This window comes from Cibotium barometz, chromosome 60 (genome assembly GCF_041138505.1).
Source record: "Cibotium barometz isolate CiBa-2024 chromosome 60, ASM4113850v1, whole genome shotgun sequence".
NCBI classification, from domain to species: Eukaryota; Viridiplantae; Streptophyta; class Polypodiopsida; order Cyatheales; family Cibotiaceae; genus Cibotium; species Cibotium barometz.
The window spans coordinates 7578401-7597641 of NC_141105.1; the positions used below are offsets into that span (position 1 = coordinate 7578401).

The 19241-nt window shown below is 45.1% G+C and overlaps 1 protein-coding gene across 3 annotated transcripts in view; it reads right to left on the reverse strand.

The window, feature by feature from the left end:
- LOC147604929 (uncharacterized) overlaps positions 1-16150 on the reverse strand; it is a 16367-nt gene extending 217 nt beyond the window's left edge. The window contains exons 1-7 of one of the 3 annotated variants that reach the window (XM_086794141.1): positions 16075-16150; positions 15848-15967; positions 14846-14957; positions 14468-14686; positions 14035-14392; positions 783-860; positions 1-666 (exon numbers count right to left, since the gene is read on the reverse strand). The exon at positions 1-666 is cut by the window's left edge and continues 217 nt beyond it. In XM_086794141.1, the coding sequence (XP_086650267.1) occupies positions 162-666; positions 783-860; positions 14035-14392; positions 14468-14686; positions 14846-14957; positions 15848-15916 (1341 nt within the window). In that variant the 5' untranslated portion in view covers positions 15917-15967; positions 16075-16150 and the 3' untranslated portion in view covers positions 1-161. Of the gene's footprint in view, positions 667-782; positions 861-14034; positions 14393-14467; positions 14687-14845; positions 14958-15096; positions 15405-15847; positions 16040-16074 lie in introns of those variants that run through there. The other 2 variants (XM_086794142.1, XM_086794140.1) reach the window with 2 other exon arrangements.
- Positions 16151-19241: the final 3091 nt, after the last annotated feature.

Here is a 19241-nt window from a genome sequence, read left to right on the forward strand (position 1 = left end):
TCAACTCAACATACCTAGATGCCATTCATATAGAATAAGAGCACCCACCTTCCCTGTCTGCACTTTTATAGGGTCACAGGTCACAAGGTGAATGATCAACAAGCGATGAGCACCTTCATTGGCATGTGTATACAAATAACACTGCAACCAAAATGCACATATTAGCCAAACCTGATCAAACACATGGCTATGAGAGGGAAAGCATTAAGCGCAACACCCTGCAGTTCTTTCTGAAGCCTGATTAAGTGCTCTTTCCTTGGTGCTCTTGCTCTGCTGTAAGCATCTGCCATGCATTTCACAACATCTGCAACTCTGTTTATGGCCAAAGACAGAGAGACAAGCCCGACTCCGATTGCCAAGCTGACCATCTTGTGCTTGTCAAAAGCTGCATTGATAGAAAGCATTCTCGAAGATACAAAGAGCATCAAGGCAACACCCATACCAGCCAGCCCAACAGCAACTTGGTTTATGACACCCACTAGTTCTCTCAAGCTCTCCTGTGAAAGGCGTTGGAAGTTAGAAGCCACTGAATTGGGACTCATGAACGGATAGCAAAAGACAACTTCACAGAGGTGGAATGAGCTTCTTTCAAAGAGGTCCCTTGTCAGTGTGGCCGTCTTCCCATGTTTCTTTTGTTTGCTCTTTCCTCTAAGCTTGGCCAGCCGGCTGCCCAAAACATGTATAGAGAATCAGAATTGTCCATGTTCAGAAAAACGTGGAGAGAATGAGAGTTGTTTGTGTCCACAGGATTAACGACAACTGTATGACTCAAGTGAACTTACTTCTTAGTGGTGGTTGTGGCCGTTGATTGAAGCACAGATACAGGTTCCTGAGCCATAACCTCCAAAGTGTTCCCACTTCTGAACTTGTCAAAGAACAACAAGAAAACATTTGCTTAGCAGATCATTGTGGATGCTTAAGGAACACAAACAAGCAGGATCAAAAAGAAGACGAATCCAGCAGAGACAATGGCACTGTGTTTCCCAGACCACCTCCAATCAAACTACTCGCCTTCAGCTTCGTTGATTTTCCATTGTTGTCTGTTTTTGCTCAAAACAATAACAGGATGAGTGACTCAAACTAATCCTCTCTAAGAGCTCTTCCATTTGACTGAGGTTCACACATGCCTCACTCACCAATATTGATGCTGTTCTCATAGGCTACCTGAGTCATGTCTGGTGGCAGCCTGCCCTTGCAGGTGTTGGAAATTATTTCATCCCCAGATGGACTTTCCCATGCACATTCATGCTTGTATCTGGCTCCATATGAAGCCTTGCATATGCATCTAGGCACTACATATTTTTTGCCTATTTTTAGACATTATTTCAGACCAGCTCCTCTCCCACCTATATAAAGGTGGCTAGGCTTAGCATCGTTATTATCTCTCTTTTCAGCTTCTGCAGTGACGGGCAGCATCTACAGGACCTTCCTCATGCTGCTCCTTGCGTTTTCTTCATCAGTAAACTGCGTTTTCCTGTGGAGCTGTGTTTTCACTCGGGACTCCCTCAAGTGCTGCAATTTCTTTCTACATAGCTGCTTTACAGCCTTTACCACATCATTCTATTCTCTCCTCTCCCACCCACCCTCTCTTCTAGTCTTTCTAAAGGAGGCTTGGGGTCTTGGAGGTGATGGCTTCTCGAGATCACCATTCTCCCCTCTCGGGGATTCTCTTCTCTTTCCTTATTCACAGTACACAGGTGTCCTCTTCAAAGATACCTATTCCCTCTACCCAAATTCTGACAGAGACCTTATCAGTTCCTTTAATCCCTTTGGATGAGTATCTTCCTTCTCTTGTGCTGTTTCATGATGATGCTATTATTGCAGATTTTCTCTCCTCTCTTTCAGAGGAGGATAGTGGTTCTTCTACAGAGCAGGTGGATGATTTTGTATCCTCACATTCTGGAGCTTCCTACTTTGGCGGTTTCTCTCCTGGTAGTTGCTTCTCCTTCTTATGTTTCAAAGGAGGCATCTTTCACTATCTTGGAGCCTATCCCTACTTCGAGCCTGGCAAATTCAGCTATCACTGATGATCAATTTGTTCCAGCGGTTGTTTCATTTCCTCCTCCTTCAGAGGAGGATTCTACTTCGGTCCCGATACTTGCTGTAGATGCAGGAGGTACCACATTTTTCGGAGCCATCTATGGTTCCATCTCCTGAGGGCTTCTCTCTCCAGATTGATCCTGGTGTTTCGTCTTCGATATCTTCTCGATCTTCTCGTGGCTTCTTCTGGAGACCTTCTCGGTATCCGGATGTACCATATCTTCGCGAGCTTTGTGCCTTTTACGAGGAGGTTGTTCCTTCAGACTCTTTGGAGGATTTTTTTGCAACGTACCGAACTTGTTCCACCCATCTGGTGCTGAAGAGGAGGTGTTGGAAATTATTTCATCCCCAGATGGACTTTCCCATGCACATTCATGCTTGTATCTGGCTCCATATGAAGCCTTGCATATGCATCTAGGCACTACATATTTTTTGCCTATTTTTAGACATTATTTCAGCATTTTTTGCATAGTCGGCCATTCCTCTGATTTTCTACTAGCTCCTCTCCCACCTATATAAAGGTGGCTAGGCTTAGCATCATTATTCTCTCTCTTTTCAGCTTCTGCAATGATAGGCAACATCTACGGGACCTTCCTCATGCTGCTCCACGTGATGCACTACCTTTTCTGGTGATATTCAACAATGATCTTCTTTTCTCCTTTATGCTTGTTGTCCATATACAATGTTGTACAGTTCTTGCAGGCTGCAGCATTTCTTTGTGGGTATCACAGCATAGTACCCATTCTTTCAACAGGCTGCAACTTACATAGGAAATGAGGTGCAAGTCACGGAGAGAATCACAGTCAAAGTGAAGAGCTTTTCAAGACTCTGTTTAGGAGTCCTTCCTCACTTGATTCCAATAGGCATAGCTCGATGTACGAAAAGCCAAAAAGTAGGAATAAGAACTTTTTACCGGAAACTATGTAGAGACATGCTTTTTGGAGGAGCTGGGACTATACATGATTGTTACAACTATTACGAGCCTGTGTTTTTCCCTCTGGACAACAAGCAGGTGGGCACGGGCATGGGACGCACAGTGTGGACAGGAATCAGCTGAATGTGAAAAGGAAACCCATGTTAGTGGCCAGCCCAAGTGTGAAAGGAAACAAAAGAGATTTTTATAAAGTTCTAAGGTTTTTAAACCTTTGATGACTTAAAGGCCTAATAATATTATTTGAAGGCATGCGTTTTTGATAAGCTGCTTTTGGCATTTTTATGAAAAGCGCTTTGTTTCTTTAAAGAGGGCGAAGGGTGGCGAGTAGGGGTGTGATTGCCGTGTGGAAGGTGGAGATGGTGTGGCGCACGGGTACTACCGCCAGCCACTGCCTCCGCGTCGCCACAGGGTACAACCGTGCCGCCACCACCAGCTACCTACTGCTGCAACGCCGCCGTCACGTACTGGCACCGCCGCCGGGTGCAGGTGCCACCGCTGCCAAAGCCGTCGTGCCACCGCCCGGTACAGAGTCGAAACTGCCGCCGCTGGGTCGGGCACCGCCGCCGGGTACAGAGCCATGCCGCCGAGTACAATGCCGTGCCGCCGTCGTTGGTACAGTTTGCCGTCAGAGCCACCGCGCCGCGCCGCCGGGTACCGCTGCCGCTACTGTTGGTTGATACTGATACTGCCGTACTAATGATGCTACTGACATACTGATGCTGTTGTTGGCCGTTGGGCGTTGTTATACTTGCATGTATGAGTTGCTGCTGTTGGGCGTTGGTAAGCGCTAATGCACATGGCCTACACCAAGGTGCTGTTGCACATGGGCAACTAGGCCGGTGATTAGGTGGTTGAGCATGGGTTACTAGCAAGTAAAAAAGCAACCAGGCGACCATATTTAAGGACTATTGTCAGCAATAGGCATCTAGGCAATCGTCAAACAAGAGTTTCTCTACAGACAATATGGCAGTCAAATGAGGATCAGATGGGAGGCTCTCTACGCCAGGTGGTTGCATGTGTGGAAGCAGTCAGCGTGGGTCTCTCTCTCTCTATCTCTCTTGGAAGAAGGTGAGCTGAAGGAGGCACCAAGGGGATAACAGCCAAGGGGTTTCTCTCTCTCTCTCTCTCTCTCTCTCTCTCTCTCTCTCTCTCTCTCTCTCTCTCTTCGCAAGCAGGTTTTGTTTACGAGATTTGGATACACAGGATCAGGCTATATATGCACAGAAAGATGTTCTTGGAAGAGATGTGTGTTACTCTTCGTCTTGGACCTATGTGTATTCAGGGATGGCTTGACACATCCTCTATCTTTCTCTCTCTGAGTTTTTGGCATCGTGATTGGATGATGCATATGAGGATTTATCTGTTATGGAAACAGGACATTGATCTTTCGTGAGGAGACAGGACTTTGGTATTGGGGATACAGGTCTATGGTTTATCAGATACAGGTCTTTGGTTTCGTGAGGAAAGCATGTCTCTGGAGTCTGGATTCATGTGAACAAGTTCTCGTTTTCTCGAGGTTACACGCACGCTGTGACTATAGGAAGGACTTATGGTTTGGTACAGTGCTACTGCTGTTTGGGAAAGGGTTTGTGGGATCCATGGTAGCGATGGAGAAGACCTTTTCTAGCAGGGAGGTGTTGTACATGTGTGCCTTCTCCATGGAATGCTATGCTGTAATAACGAGAGTTCTTATTTGGAAGTCCTGGGTGAAAGCTTCGAGGGATCCTATTGGTAGAGGATTCTACAAGTTGTACTTTACACTCAAATTTTGATCAAGTAAAGAAATACCACAAGGGGCACCACTGCGTTTTGGGGCCAATCGGTGTCCTTGTACTATTAGCAGGAGCATTCTAGCTCCCTTGTTTGTTTTTCTTTTCCAGGTTCTCATGGGTGATGAAGTGTTTTGTGTGTGAGTGTTTGCTTCACCGCCTGTCGGATTTCTGAAGGCCGGTTTCAACAACCTACAAGAATTGGGGACTATAAAATGATCCTCTCTAAGAGTTCTTCCATTTGACTGAGGTTCACGCATGCCTTACCAATATTGATACTATTCTCATAGGCTACCTGAGTCATGCCTGGGCACTGGTGACTAATACCCACCACAAGAGTTGGGGCATAGTCAATAGAAACCTCTCTACCTAGTTTGAAGCCAAGCCTCGAGTGTTATAACTTATGCCAATAGCTTTTGTCATGACATGACATGAGGTTGGCAAAAGTCACTATTTGTTTCCCATCTATTTATGATGAATCCATGCATAATTCTTTGACAAACATCTCTCTTACATATGTAACCTCACCCCCTTCATGTCCATGAAATTCCTTGTAAGCTCACACCACCTAGAGACTCCTTTCTATGAGATAGATGAAACCTTCCATGTACCTTGATGTCAGAATACGCAGCGGAGATGATGACCAAATCTGAGAATACAAGAGCAAAAGCAAAAACGCAGGCAGAAAAACAGCACAAGAGAGAGACAGATGTAGGCGTGTAACTCTGCTCTATATACACAAGAAGATCCCGAGGAATGATACAAATAAGGCATGGGGGCTGAGGACCTATATATACCCCCCTGGAAGGGCAGTCGGCCAGCACTAAAAGTGTCCACGACTGAAGAAAGAGGTCCACGACTGCATAAATGCAGTCGGCCAGCTATCTGATGCCCACGACTGGTAAAAGGCAGTCGGCCAGCAGCCCTGAAGCCCACGACTGATCAAGATCCAGTCGGCCAGCACTGGGGTGCTCCCGGCATCATCTGGCAGCCCTCCCAAGCCTCAGAAAAAATGGAAAAAAATAGGGGAAAAATGCGGAGAGTGGGGAAAAATGGGAAAACACCTCATAAGGGCGGGCACACCCACAACAAAGGCCCTGGTGTATAAAACTAGACAGGAGATGACTTCTAACACCCCCTCTCAGCTCCTGGCTGTGTGACCAACCACTGGAAGCTGGGGTGCCGCCTGAGCAAATCCTGAGAGCGACTTCGTGAAGAGGTCCACCGTACTGTCCTCCGTCGAACAAAACTCCAACAAGATGTCAACGATCTGTTCACGAAAAAAGTGCCTCTCGATGACCATGGGTTCCTCCAATGGAAAAGCCCAAACCTGCCATGCAACCTCCTCTTGCTCCGTAAAACTGCTCCTGGGCCATAAGTAGATCCCCTCGTGTCCGAATCTCCTCCCCAAACCGAGTCACTCCAACCGCGGAGTCGGACTCCATCCAACAATCCCCCTCCTGTGTACAAGAGTCCATGATCCTTCGCATGCTGCAGAAACCACAGGAAACGCAATCCTGCCTCACAAAGAGACATCTGCAACCAAGAGCTCAACTGCCTCATCAGGAAGCTCCCGTCCAATCCGGTGTCCATCAACCAGATCAATGAACCATACAGCTTCTGAGTCACAGAGACATCACACTGCTCACAAGGATCAACACCTGTTACGGTGCACAAACAAGTCCTGGAAACCTGATGAAACCTGTCAACCACCCCCTCTGAATCCGGAACCACAAAGCCTGGAGAAACCACCTCCTTCTGCAAGTAATCACCTGTCACCTGCCTGGCTTTCCGAAAGGTCCCCGTGGAAAGAACATCCTCAACTACTGGAAGTTCTATGTCCCGAACACGACGAGACATCAGAGCATAAGTGACCTGTTCAGCTTCCTCTGACTCACTAACACAAGAACTACCAACCTCAGTACTGGAAAGTTCCTGCCAACTGCTGCCATCTACTGGTAAGCTATCCACCATCTGGTCTCGGAAAGCCCGCACCTGCAGCGTATCCACACCTAAGTAGCTTTTACCATACCGCCACTCATCACAATCTTGAGGACCGGGGAGAGAGAGTGTTGAAAGCCTGTAGACTCCATTCTCCACTCCACCTTCCCAAACCACTTGGCCTGTTGCTTTGTCCCGGAGAGCAACAAAATGCTCATCAAACTTCACCCGTACGCCAGTCTTGCAAACCTGATGCACTGACAACAGATGAAAACCAAGTGCCGGAACATACAACACCTGGGAGGAATGCTTCCCCCCTCTGCCACCATCGGGAACTATCTCCATCCTGCCCTCACTGTGAACTAGGATAGTGGACGTATCCCCAGTAAGAATATGACCAGAAAGCCTGCAGAGATCCTGTAAACCGGAACGGGAAGGAGTCATGTGCCTGGAAGCACCACTATCGAGAATCCAATCCCGAGTATCCGTTGCGGAGAGTCCTCCAATCTCCTCCCTGCCTGAAGAAAATGAAGCATCGGTGTCCATCACCTCCAGGTGCACAAAAGCCGGAGTCTTCATGATTGCTGAGGAGTCTTCACCCTTCTCGGTCTTCCGCTTGGGACACTGCCTCCAGTAGTGGCCTTTCTCGCCACAATCATTACAGGTCCTCTCTGCCTTCAGTTTCTCGCGGTCAACGTCGGACATCTTCTCAGAAGACTTCTCCGATAAAGCCTTCCCCTTGCCCGAGTTACGGCCTTTCGACCGTTGGCCAGTAAAGGCCTCCGAACCTCCACCCTGAGGAGGGTTCGTGAATCGTTAGCTCCTCCCACGTGATGGTGCTGAGCCTGCCACTGGTAATCAACGACGAGTAGAATGCTGAGTACGAAGAGGGCAAATGTGACAGCAACGTGATGGCCATGTCCTCTGACGATATCTCCTTCCCAGCCTGAAGAACCTCCTGCTGAAGAGCCTGCAGCTTGTTAATATGCTCCCGCATCGTCGACGACTTTGCAGGGCTCATAACCCGCATCTGTACTTCCAAGGAGATCCTCTTCATGGGCGATACCCTGTTGTAAAGTGAGGCCAAATGCTGCCATATACCTCTGGCAGCGTCATATGCTTTACATGATTGATTACCTGCGGTGTGCAGTTGAGGAAAATAAACGAACGGACCCTGGCGTTGACGCGATCCCACATCTGCGTCTGGGCCTCTCGGTCCTTTCGGATCGACGGTACCTCCCCTTCCTCTACTTCCGGCCGTGGAACACCAACAACGACGAAATCGGCGAGGTCGTAAGACTCCAAAACGGATTCCATCATCACCTTCCATATGCCGTAGTTGCTCCCGTCCAACTGACGGTCCACCGGGAACGTGGGGAGTGTCGGGATCTTCACATGTCTCTCGGCCATCTCAAACAGATCTGCCATAGCGGGGATGTACTCTGAAAAGGGTGGGTGGGTCGGAACAAAGAAGAACTGATACCTGCAAGTGGCTGTCCAGCAAATCAGCCCGCCTTCCTCTTGCTTCTCCTCTTCCCGATCAGCCCAAAACAGTCCACCAATCAGCCACAAAACAGCCCCCTCTTGCTCACACAAATCCCAAGACCTATCTAGAGCCTAGGCTCTGATACCATGTCAGAATACGCAGCGGAGATGATGACCAAATCTGGGAACACAAGAGCAAAAGCAAAAACGCAGGCAGAAAAACAGCACAAGAGAGAGACAGATGTAGGCGTGTAACTCTACTCTATATACACAAGAAGATCCCGAGGAATGATACAAATAAGGCATGGGGGCTGAGGACCTATATATACCCCCCTGGAAGGGGGGTCGGCCAGCACTAAAAGTGTCCACGACTGAAGAAAGAGGTCCACGACTACATAAATGCAGTCGGCCAGCTATCTGATGCCCACGACTGGTAAAAGGCAGTCGGCCAGCAGCCCTGAAGCCCACGACTGATCAAGATCCAGTCGGCCAGCACTGGGGTGCTCCCGGCATCATCTGGCAGCCCTCCCAAGCCTCAGAAAAAATGGGAAAAAATAGGGGGAAAATGCGGAGAGTGGGGAAAAATGGGAAAACACCTCATAAGGGCGGGCACACCCACAACAAAGGCCCTGGTGTATAAAACTAGACAGGAGATGACTTCTAACACTTGATCCTATCCTATCAAGACCACATTGACATACATTCTCTCGACGACATCTACGTTATGCCAAAAAAATTGATGATACCCTTGCTGTTAAAAGAGGTGGTGAGGCTGCATGTGATACCTCACACAAGAGCCAAAAACCCTCTAAAGACAAAAAGCGAGGACATATTGCAGCGTCCCACGAGAGTCAATCATCACAACGCAATCCCCAAGAAGCACTCTAGAGGCAAGAGAAAATCCGCGCCACTTACCGAGGAGTGGGTGGCAAAGGTGCTTCAAGTGCAACTAGCTCGACCATCACTACAATGGATTGTCCAAAGAAGAAGTCTTCCGGGGGTAAGACCTCGATACACATTACGGAACTACAAGGTAACGCTGTGATCTCTTCTACTAAAGTTCATCATCTAGATAGTAGTAGCTGCTAACGGTGTCAAATTAATGAGTCTGCCTTTGGTCTGCATGATCTCCTCCAAGCTGAGGGATTTATAGACGGCCACCCAATGAGAATTTTATTTGACAACGGCTCTACTCACAATTTTATTTCTTCACGTTTGGTGCAGACACTCCAGCTACCCAAAGTGGCGAGTGATCAATCTTTCTAAGGGTACATACAAGCGTTTGATCATACAATTGAGCAGTAATCCCGTCTCCTAGCAATCTTATCAATTTAGCCAAAAGGAGGAGGAGGACGAGATTGCTCAACGGCTGCAAGATTATCTTAATAAAGGTTTTATTCAGCCTAGTAAGTCTCCATGGGACGCTCCCGTTAATCTGTCACGGAAAGAAAGATGGTAGCATGTGCTTCTCTCTAGATTACAAAGGCTTGAATAAACTCATTTTCAAGAACAAGTATCCTTTGCCGAGGATGGATGACCTGGTAGATCATCTTCATGGTGCTAAGTATTTCACCAAGATTGATCTATGGTCAAATTATCATCAAGGATTAAACCTGAGGACGTGCCTAAGAATGCACGCTATGGCCACTAAGTTTTTGGTCCTACTTTTTGGGTTGACCAATGCTCCTACTACTTTTCAACAAATGATGAACGATTTATTTTGTCCATATCTGGGAAAGTGAATTGTTGCCTCCTTGGATGACATACTAATTCACAGTAGGTCATTGGAAGAGGACATACAACATCTCAGAGTCGTCTTGGAATACTCAAACGAGAGAAGTTGTATGCGAAGGAGTCAAATTGTCACTTCTTCAAGCAAGAACTCTTGTGTCTAGGTCACATCATCTCTGTTGATGGTGTCACGATTGATCTAGATAAGGTTGGGAAGGTCCTAGAATGGCCAATTCCACGAACGATTAGGCAAGTCAAATCTTTTCTTGGTTTTACTAGCTTTTTTAGGAAGTCTATCAAGGCTTATGCCAAGATTGCTATCACTTTGACTCAGCTTTTAAAGGGGGTGCGAAGCAAGAAGGGCAAGTGAAATCTTTTCTTGGTTTTACTAGCTTTTTTGGAAGTTTATCAAGACTTATGCCAAGATTGCTACCCCTTTGACCCAGCTTTTAAAGGGGGTGCGTGGCAAGAAGGGCAAGACAAGTCCTTCGATGGTTGGAGTGACAAGCTGGATGGGTGTTTTAGAGCACTAAAAAAACTAGTTACTAGTCACCTTAGCACCTATGTTGCAGATTGTGGATCCTAGTAAACCTTTTGTGGTTGAAACAGATGCCAATGATTATACAATAGGTGCTGCCTTGTTTCAAGATGGATGACCCATAGCCTTTGAGAGCAAGATGCACAGATGAGGTATCCTACCCAAGAAAAGGAGCTTCTGGCAATTATCCATGCAATGAAAATCTAGAGACACTATTTGTATGGGTCTCGATTTGTTGTCTCAATGAGAGGGCGAACCAAACTATGGAGGATATGTCGAGGGCATATGTCTCCAAGAGACAGTCTGAGTCATGGTCACCAAGTTACACGTTTCGTTGTTGCTGAAACGTGAAACGAGTTTCACTATTGAAACATTTCAACCATGGACGTTTCGTCCAACGTTGCAAGGCAGCTGAAAAGTCAAGAAGGAAGAAATAAAAACATTCAATATTGAACATTATTGCAATTTGTGCTTGCGGCTCCACCAATTGTGAAACATATATATACCTAGATGAATCCATGAACATGCCCAAATTCACCTTTTAGGAACGTGCATGTTATATACTCATCCCACAAGACTATATAACTATCAACTCCAAGGCTACAGTTAGAAATGATGCCAGAACCACAGCCAAGTTCTTGTATGAGTACGTGTTTACACGCTATGGCTTACCTATTGAAATCGTTAGTGATATTCTGAATAGCATGGACTAGATACTACGACATCCCCACTAACGTCATCAGTGTCCAATAGTGGGTGTAGAACTCTATATCAAGATGCTCTCACACACGCACTCCACACACACATAAGAGCATATATTCACACAAAGGCCTTTGTACTGAGTTTCTGTCAAACCTCCGGAGATGCAGGGCCGCCTCAGCCATAAGATGTCTCACCAATTGTGAGACGTGTTATTTTTTGTTTATGTAACATGTATACAGTATGACTCAAAATGAGGAAATCACTTCGAATTGTTTCATTCCAAAATAAATCGTTTCAACACTGAAACGTTTCACGGTGACCTTGGTCAGAGTGGGGAAGGTATCTTCCACAAATTGAGTTTGCTTATAACAGTAGTAAGCCAAGTCCTTGGACAAACCCCCTTCATTTGATGTTGCTGCCAACTCAAATAAGTCTCTACAAATGCTGGCCAATAGCCTCTTGAGTTCCTCCAGTGTCATTCCCTGCCCACGCCTCAGTGTGGAGTTCATGAATCTAGTTCTAAGTGGTTCTTTATCTGTTGCCCTTCAAGGATTAGTGTTGGGATTAGCATGTACATGTGCATGCACATGACATTTTGTTCAGGATCGAAGCATTCTAGACAACATCTTCACTTTTTGGGAGTCGACTACTTCGGCCAAGATGCACACAACAACATACTTATCAGGTGATGAGGGGAACCTCCAAAGATTTGTAGAGGCGATAGAAATCTTCTGTCGCATATCTCAAGTGTAGATCAACTGGCACAAGTCGTGTGGATTTTGGGTTGGCTCTTCACTCGCCCCGACTTGGCGTCCAGTTGAGCCTTTCCAATGGATCTCGAGAGGCACTCCGATCCGTTATCTTGGATGTCAAGTGGGCATCGATATCTCCCCAGAGAAAAATTAGCCCCTCTTCTTTTGAGCATTCGGAAGAAGCTTCTATACTGGAGTTTGGCGAGGCTTTCTTTAGCCGACTGAGTACTAGTGGCAAACCAGATTCTTCTTGCCACCATGTGGTATATCACTTCTTGTTGTGCCTTCTCATGGGCCTGCATTGGTCAAGTTCAACGGTTGATCCACAACTTTCTATGGGCTGATAGCAACGAGAGGCCTGCCCGGGCCAAGGTGGCCTGGAGAGTGATCAAGCACAAGTCCTACCAAGTCCCTTGGAGATTGGTTTGCATTTAGTCAGTTGACTAACTGGGATCCAAGGGCAAGGACACATTCAACCTCGACATCGACTGTGCCATTCCTCCGGAGTGGCTGATCCAGATCCCTGACCCTATCCCGCCGCAGTGGCTAGAAGTGTTCACCAGCCATGATATTCTCCTGGCAGTTCATGGTGTGGATGAGAGCTCCGCCTTGGTCACCTTTTTGATTGGACCTCATGGCACGTTAGTGAGATCAGAGCCCCCCTTGGAGAAACATCAAGGGATGCACACTACAGAGGGTGAGGGTGATCGGATTCCATTCACATGAGTGGCACATTGACCCACCACTAGCCAAGATGGCCAAGGAGAGACTTTGGCGTCTATGGATTTGGGAGAGCTGGCCCATCACACGCCTCTAGTGGGACCCGAGGGAGTGGACTTGGTGTGATCCTGTAGACAAGGAGAAGACTCAAGGTATCCCACATTTTTTGCAAACACCACACAGCTTGGCCGTAGGATTCAATTGTTTGAGGCCCAGGGCACTCCAACAGCAACAAGACACTGGCAATCTCAAGGGACAGTAGCCACAAAAAGAGAGTGATCTTCGGAGGTCGAAATCTGTCCTAGTGCCTCCTAATCTGAGAAAAGTGTAGTGAGAGGACATAGGAGTTTGGCGGTAGGCATGTGGTTGGCCATTGGAGGTAGACTAGCATCATGTTCGAGATGTGGCCATCCCTAGGAGTCTCTGCGACATTGTCTTTGGGTGCAAGAGTAAGTGACCTTTAAAGGTCACCTCTAGTACTTTGTACATTATCTCATTATTTATGTATAGCATCGTGCAAGCGCACTCTCTCTTTGTTCACAGTGCATTCTATGCTTCATTGCTAAACCTAAATCTAACCCTAAACCCAACAGTTTCTTCATGGACACTTCACATGTTTTTTCGCTTAAGAAGAAAAAATCCATTGTGGCAAGATTCTCTTGTGAAGTTGAGTACAGCGCAACCTTCACAACCTCGATAAAATGCATATGGTCGAGAAGGTTGTCAACACACATGAAGCATAAACAGAGTGATCCAATACCTATCCTCAAAGATAGTCACACTACTATTGCCCATGCCAATACTTCTTGTTTTTATGCACCAACAAAGCACATTGAGGTTCATTATCATTATGTGACATTAAGACTTTATGCAAAAAACATCGACCTTTTACTATCCAACACGGGACAACCTAGAAGATATCTTCACAAACCCTCTTCCGAGCAACAAGTTTAAGATTTACAAAAAGCTTTAAGCTTGATACACTTTGTGACTTCTATATCATAGTGCTAATAGAAACTCAAAGTCGTTCTTCCTCTCCGACACATGCACTCTGAGTACATGCACATCCTGTACTTGCAAGCTTCTCCAATCCAATAGTCTCCATTAAGCCGTGCAATCTTCTACAAAGCTATGTCTCTCTCTTTTCATTCCTAGAATTTTTTGCCTTTCTCTTCCTTTAGTCCCCTTGTGGAATCCCTTTGTCTCTATTATTTTGAGAAAAATAAGCAACGTTTTAAAAAATCAAGAAAATACACTTCATGAAATATATGACAAAATCCATTATTCCATTTCCTAAAATCACAGTTATGCTAGGATGCACGTGAACATTCATCTTGGACCATGTGGTATGCATGTGTTAGTGAGTACCCTGGTGGAGAGAGAGAGAGAGAGAGAGAGAGAGAGAGAGAGAGAGAGACTTACAGCCCTGTTATTAACCTGTCATAAGCTTTTGTGCTAGCAGGAGCATACAGCATATCCAGAGCCCTTATCCGTTCACGATAATCTACCCGTCCACAAACTAAACCTTGCTGATGAAAGCACCTGGCATCACTCCCCACTCTCATGATCAAGGCATTCCCACAGACTCCAAGAGATAACCAACCAAAAGGCACAGGTGGCTTTTGAGGTATTTCAAGTGGAAGTGCATGACCCACTTGCTGCGTCAGCCTGAAATCAACAGCAAATCCCGAATTTACAGGGACGACTGTGCTGCGTGCTAGAGAAGCCTGCAAAATCCCATTCTTCTCTCGAGTGTAGCATTGCCCATCACAATCCAACCCTGATTAAAACATAATGTGAGAATCATGCATAGAAGCTCCCTGCAAGCTATTAGAGATTTTGTGCTTGTCATAACCTGGCTGCTCTACATGGACCGTTGATGCACCATCCATATGACAAATGCAATCCCTCTTGAAGAAGTTTTCAAGCTTTGAGCTCTCATCCTTCAGTGATCCCAGTAAATGAGGCATGGCAGTCTCTCGCACAAGCTTTTCTGAGCAAAAGCCTTGACTGTGATGAGCTCTAGCTTTGTGACTTGCTAGCAGCACTCCGTTTAGCAATGCATTGCCACTGTCTGCACAATATAAGAGACTCATCAAAAAATCAAAGAGCAGGAACAACACCTCTACACCTACGATTTCCTTACACTATAACCATAGCAAGATTGCATGTGTCCAAAAATCATCTGCAACCAAGCTTTTTCCTAAACAGTACATGATGTTAAACCTCTGACCTCCTAGCTTTGTTCCCATCTTCTGAAACTTGTTGAAGCCTGAGTTTGCGTCCATCTTTTTGCCAAGAAAACTCCATTGAGTAATTGGAACACGCTCCAATCCATGGAATGCCTGAAGAAAGTGCACAAGACAAGAAAGGCACATTACTCGTCTACACTTGCTTGCAGCCCTGACTGAGGTGCCCTATGTTGCTGATTGATGGCAAGAGACCCAATTAGCCGGCCAGTGAAGAGAAATGGTTGCAACATACAGGACCATGGTTGCTTGACGTGTTAGAATCAGCTGGAAAGGCTGATGTGAGCCACAGATTCCAATTTTTGAGTGGGGTGGAATAGCTTCTCCACCAATGGCCTCAACCTTGACAAGAGCATAACCCAAAAGCAGCAGCTTCACGCTTACAGCATTGGTATATTTTGCTGACCAGTTACGCAACCACCTCTGTCCTTAAGTGGGGGCACCCAAGCTACCTGTCTGCCAGGTACGAAGGGGCAAAGTTGTCCGACTCCCCACTCACCATCCAAGCTCCCTGTCGTGTATAAACGGTCCAACTCCCTGCCTCTGTCGCAGGAGAGGGGAATGTGATGTAACCAGCCTAAATAATGGAGGTGCAGCCAAAAGATAACCCTATACATAGAAGAGAAGGCTTTTTCTAGAAGGAAACCGTACTGGAAGGAATGCGAGGGAAAACCCTAGTGAAGTAAACTTCAATGGAGACCTTAATTAAGACACAGGAGCAATACCTAAAAGGAAGACAAAAACCCGAGCACAATCTAAAAGGAGGATTAAAAAGAAAACCCACTGATGAAAAAGGAAACCCTAATGTAAGAAACTGAAAATATTGATTAGCAACGCGTAGGAGGAAGGTAGACGCATTTTAAAAAACCATGAAAAAGCCTCCCATAGAAAAAATAAATAAATAAAAAATCCATAGCTTGATCTAGAGAGGTTTTTAGGAAAAACAACAAAAAATAGTGTACAGAGAGAGAAAGGAGAGAGAGCACCTCAATGGGGCGAGAAATCTGCAAATCAGGAAGAAAACCATGATGGAGGCTGAGATTGGAGTGTGCCATTTATTGACCTCAGCCGTCCGATTTCGAAACCTTAACGAGGTTGCAGACGCCCTGTTACGCCAAATAGCGAAACCCTAAGAAGGCTGGACTCGTCTTCGACGCCATAGCCGAAAGAGAGAGAGAGAGAGAGAGAGAGAGAGAGAGAGAGAGACAGAGACCTCTAGGGAAGGGCGTCCAAGCTGTCTTGTTTTGTGGAAGACCACCTCAAAGGCATCTGACCGAACCTGTGAAGCCGACCACGCAACTTGAAACCTGGACCTAAAACAAGTGTGAACGGATTAAATTTGTGAGAAAATTGTTATTGAAAAAAAAAAGATTTGTCTCTCATTTTTTTTAACGACCTATGGTAATAGATTTTCCTAACTCCGTAGTAACCTCCATTAGTGAGAAAGCAACTAATGTGATTTACAAACGGGATTAGTGGTAACATCCTCCAATATGATTATGTTAATCATATCTTTTTATAGTCTTAATACACATACTCTTTTATTTTCAATCCTTGCTTTTTTTTTACACGTTTCTATGATGGAAACATTACTCATGTCTAGCCTTTCTAAAATATTTTCAAAGATGTAGTGACCAATACTAGCCACTCAATTAAAGCCTTCGTCACATCTCTAAAATATTTTCAAAGATTTAGTCACCAATACCAACCACTCAATTAAAGGTTTAGCCACTCAATTAAAGGCTTAGTCACCTCTCTAAAATATTTTCAAAGATTTAGTCACCAATACTAACCACTTAATTAAAGACCTCCGCAGCATTTTCAACCATGTAAGAGAAAATTTATGTGAAATTTGTTTCAACAATGGTTAGAGATGCTATTAACGTCTTCGATTGGATGGATGATGGGTAGAAGTGGTAGCTAAAATCTTTGAAAAAAAATTCTTTTCAATATAGTTTAGAGAATTTATAGATGATAAATAGTGCTAATATAGAGATTTCTTGATAGTGAGAAAGGGTTGGAAAAAAGGCTAGATGTATTTAGATTATACAAGAGTTTTCTTAGGGAATTATAGAGGATGATAAGTAGAATATCTAATGAAAACCCCATTTATAAATCATAATCATACCATTCTTGGAAATGGTGAAGTCTCTTAACTTAAACTTACCTTAGCCTTGGCCGAATCATGTATCGTTAGATCTTGCCTTCGAGCTACAATTCAACTCCCTGATGTGGGTACGTTAGCTCATCCATCAAGTCCTCACTCCCTTGTGACACTAGCATGCTCCTTGCTAAGGGAATAGAGGAAGAGCTCTCTTTCCCTAAATGGAGACAAATAGAGATTGGCATTCACGATGGTTCTCTCTCATAAAAGGCTGGGAAAAAAGAAGCTAATGGAAGAGGGAAACCTACAAACAAACAGATCTAGAATGTATCCATCAAACAAGCAAGAGTAGAGAAGAAGGGAAAGTAATGAATTTATATTCTTAGTGTCAAAATTGACTTATGTTTAAGCGTGACTAGTTTTCACACTAGGTTGGTCAAACTTCATGGTTAGGCCACTATTACTAGTCTTAAGCAAGTATGTACACGAAGTACTTAGACTTTCCATATTTAACATTAAGCTCAAGGTAAGCTCATTCTCATCAATCTACTTTGAGTGTTGTACTTCTCTCTCTCTCTCTCTCTCTCTCTCTCTCTCTCTCTCTCTCTCTCTCTCAATGCACCTGTTGTGTGTGTTGCTACCTTTGTCTCCACTCCAACAATTGGTATCAAAGCAAATTCTCTTGTCGTCATACCTTCTTGAGCTGCTCTTCTAATTGTCTCAGATTGAGCTATTCTCTTCCATGGAGAAGGTATACTCTACAGTGTTTTATTAACTACCTTAATGTAATTTTACATGTTTCAGGCACGTTTCAAGGCTCATTCGCATGCTTTAAGGTTTTCATAGACATGCAGGAACTCATCACAGTTTAAACTATCTTTGTTCGATATTACGTTTTCTACAATATAGTAGCATACATTTGGTGTACAGTAGGACCATTGTCATCAATATCGTATCTTTGAGCTCATCAATAGCTTCAAAGCATCGTCAGCGTTGTCATCGATTTTTGCATCCCCGCGAGTAACACTTTTGCACTCTACACTACCATTTTTCATACACTTTGCATGTTTCTTTATTATTAGTGATCTACTGGTAGAAGCCTTCTCAGTTACATTTAGTGGGCATTGATAATACTACTTGCAAGCAGTTGGGATATTTGTATTTTGTGTCAAAGATTCGTTATTTGCAGGCTAAAATGACAGGTAGTGATGTATTCAGGATGCTTTCGTTAAGGATAAGCTTTAAGCTTAAAGGGACCAAAAACTATCCATTGTGGTCCTATATGATGTGTCATGTATTGGTTGCCAAAGGGGTTTGGAATATTGTTATTTGCATTGAGACATGCCCTAGTGTTATGTGCACATTATATGTGCATATACTAGTGATGCAGTGGGGAAGAGAGTTTGAGCTCTTGCAAGCACACACACACTCACAAAACCCTAATAGAGAACACACAAGGTGAGAGGCTGAAAATCTTCTTTTTCTTCACTCAACACTCAACACTCAACACACCATATACAACATAAGAGTACACACAATATGAAAGGTACTCAACCAAATACATACAAGGGTTCTCTATAGTGTGAACCCAACTAAATGAGCTGGCGCTATAACTATGCCAGTCTTCAGAATGGCTGTCACACAGCCTGTCATCCCACTGGCCGCATATCACCCAAGATCTCACCAACCATGCCAGTGGTGTAAGTGTGGGGCTTATCCCCCAGGTCAGTGTCCACCGCCTCACTAGACGAGCTCGATATCTCAACACTCCCCCTCGAGCTCAACTCCATCCCATGTACACCAAGCGAAGCCCTAAATCCGCGGAGCTTCTCTGTACCCAATGCTTTGGTGAAGATGTCAACTACCTGATCCTGTGTGCTGACATAAACAAGGTCAAGGTCTCCTGCCAAGACCTTCTCTCTGACAAAATGGTAGTGGACCTCTATATGCTTCGTGCGAGCATGAAAAACTGGGTTCCAGGCCAACTGTATATGGCCAACTATATACTGCTAATGTTGTCACAAAAAATGACAACTTGTCTATCCACTGATAGACCCAAATCTGCAAGTAGCTTTCTCAACCAAGCTACCTCACATGCTGCCATACTCCTCTGTACTCGGCCTCTGTACTGGATAGAGCAACCGTAGGCTGCTTCTTGCTACTCCAAGTTACAGCAACACTCCCCAAAAAAAACATGAAGCCACTAGTAGATCTTCTATCTGAGATACTACCAGCCCAATCAGCATCTGTGTACCCATGTACACATATCTCTGTCC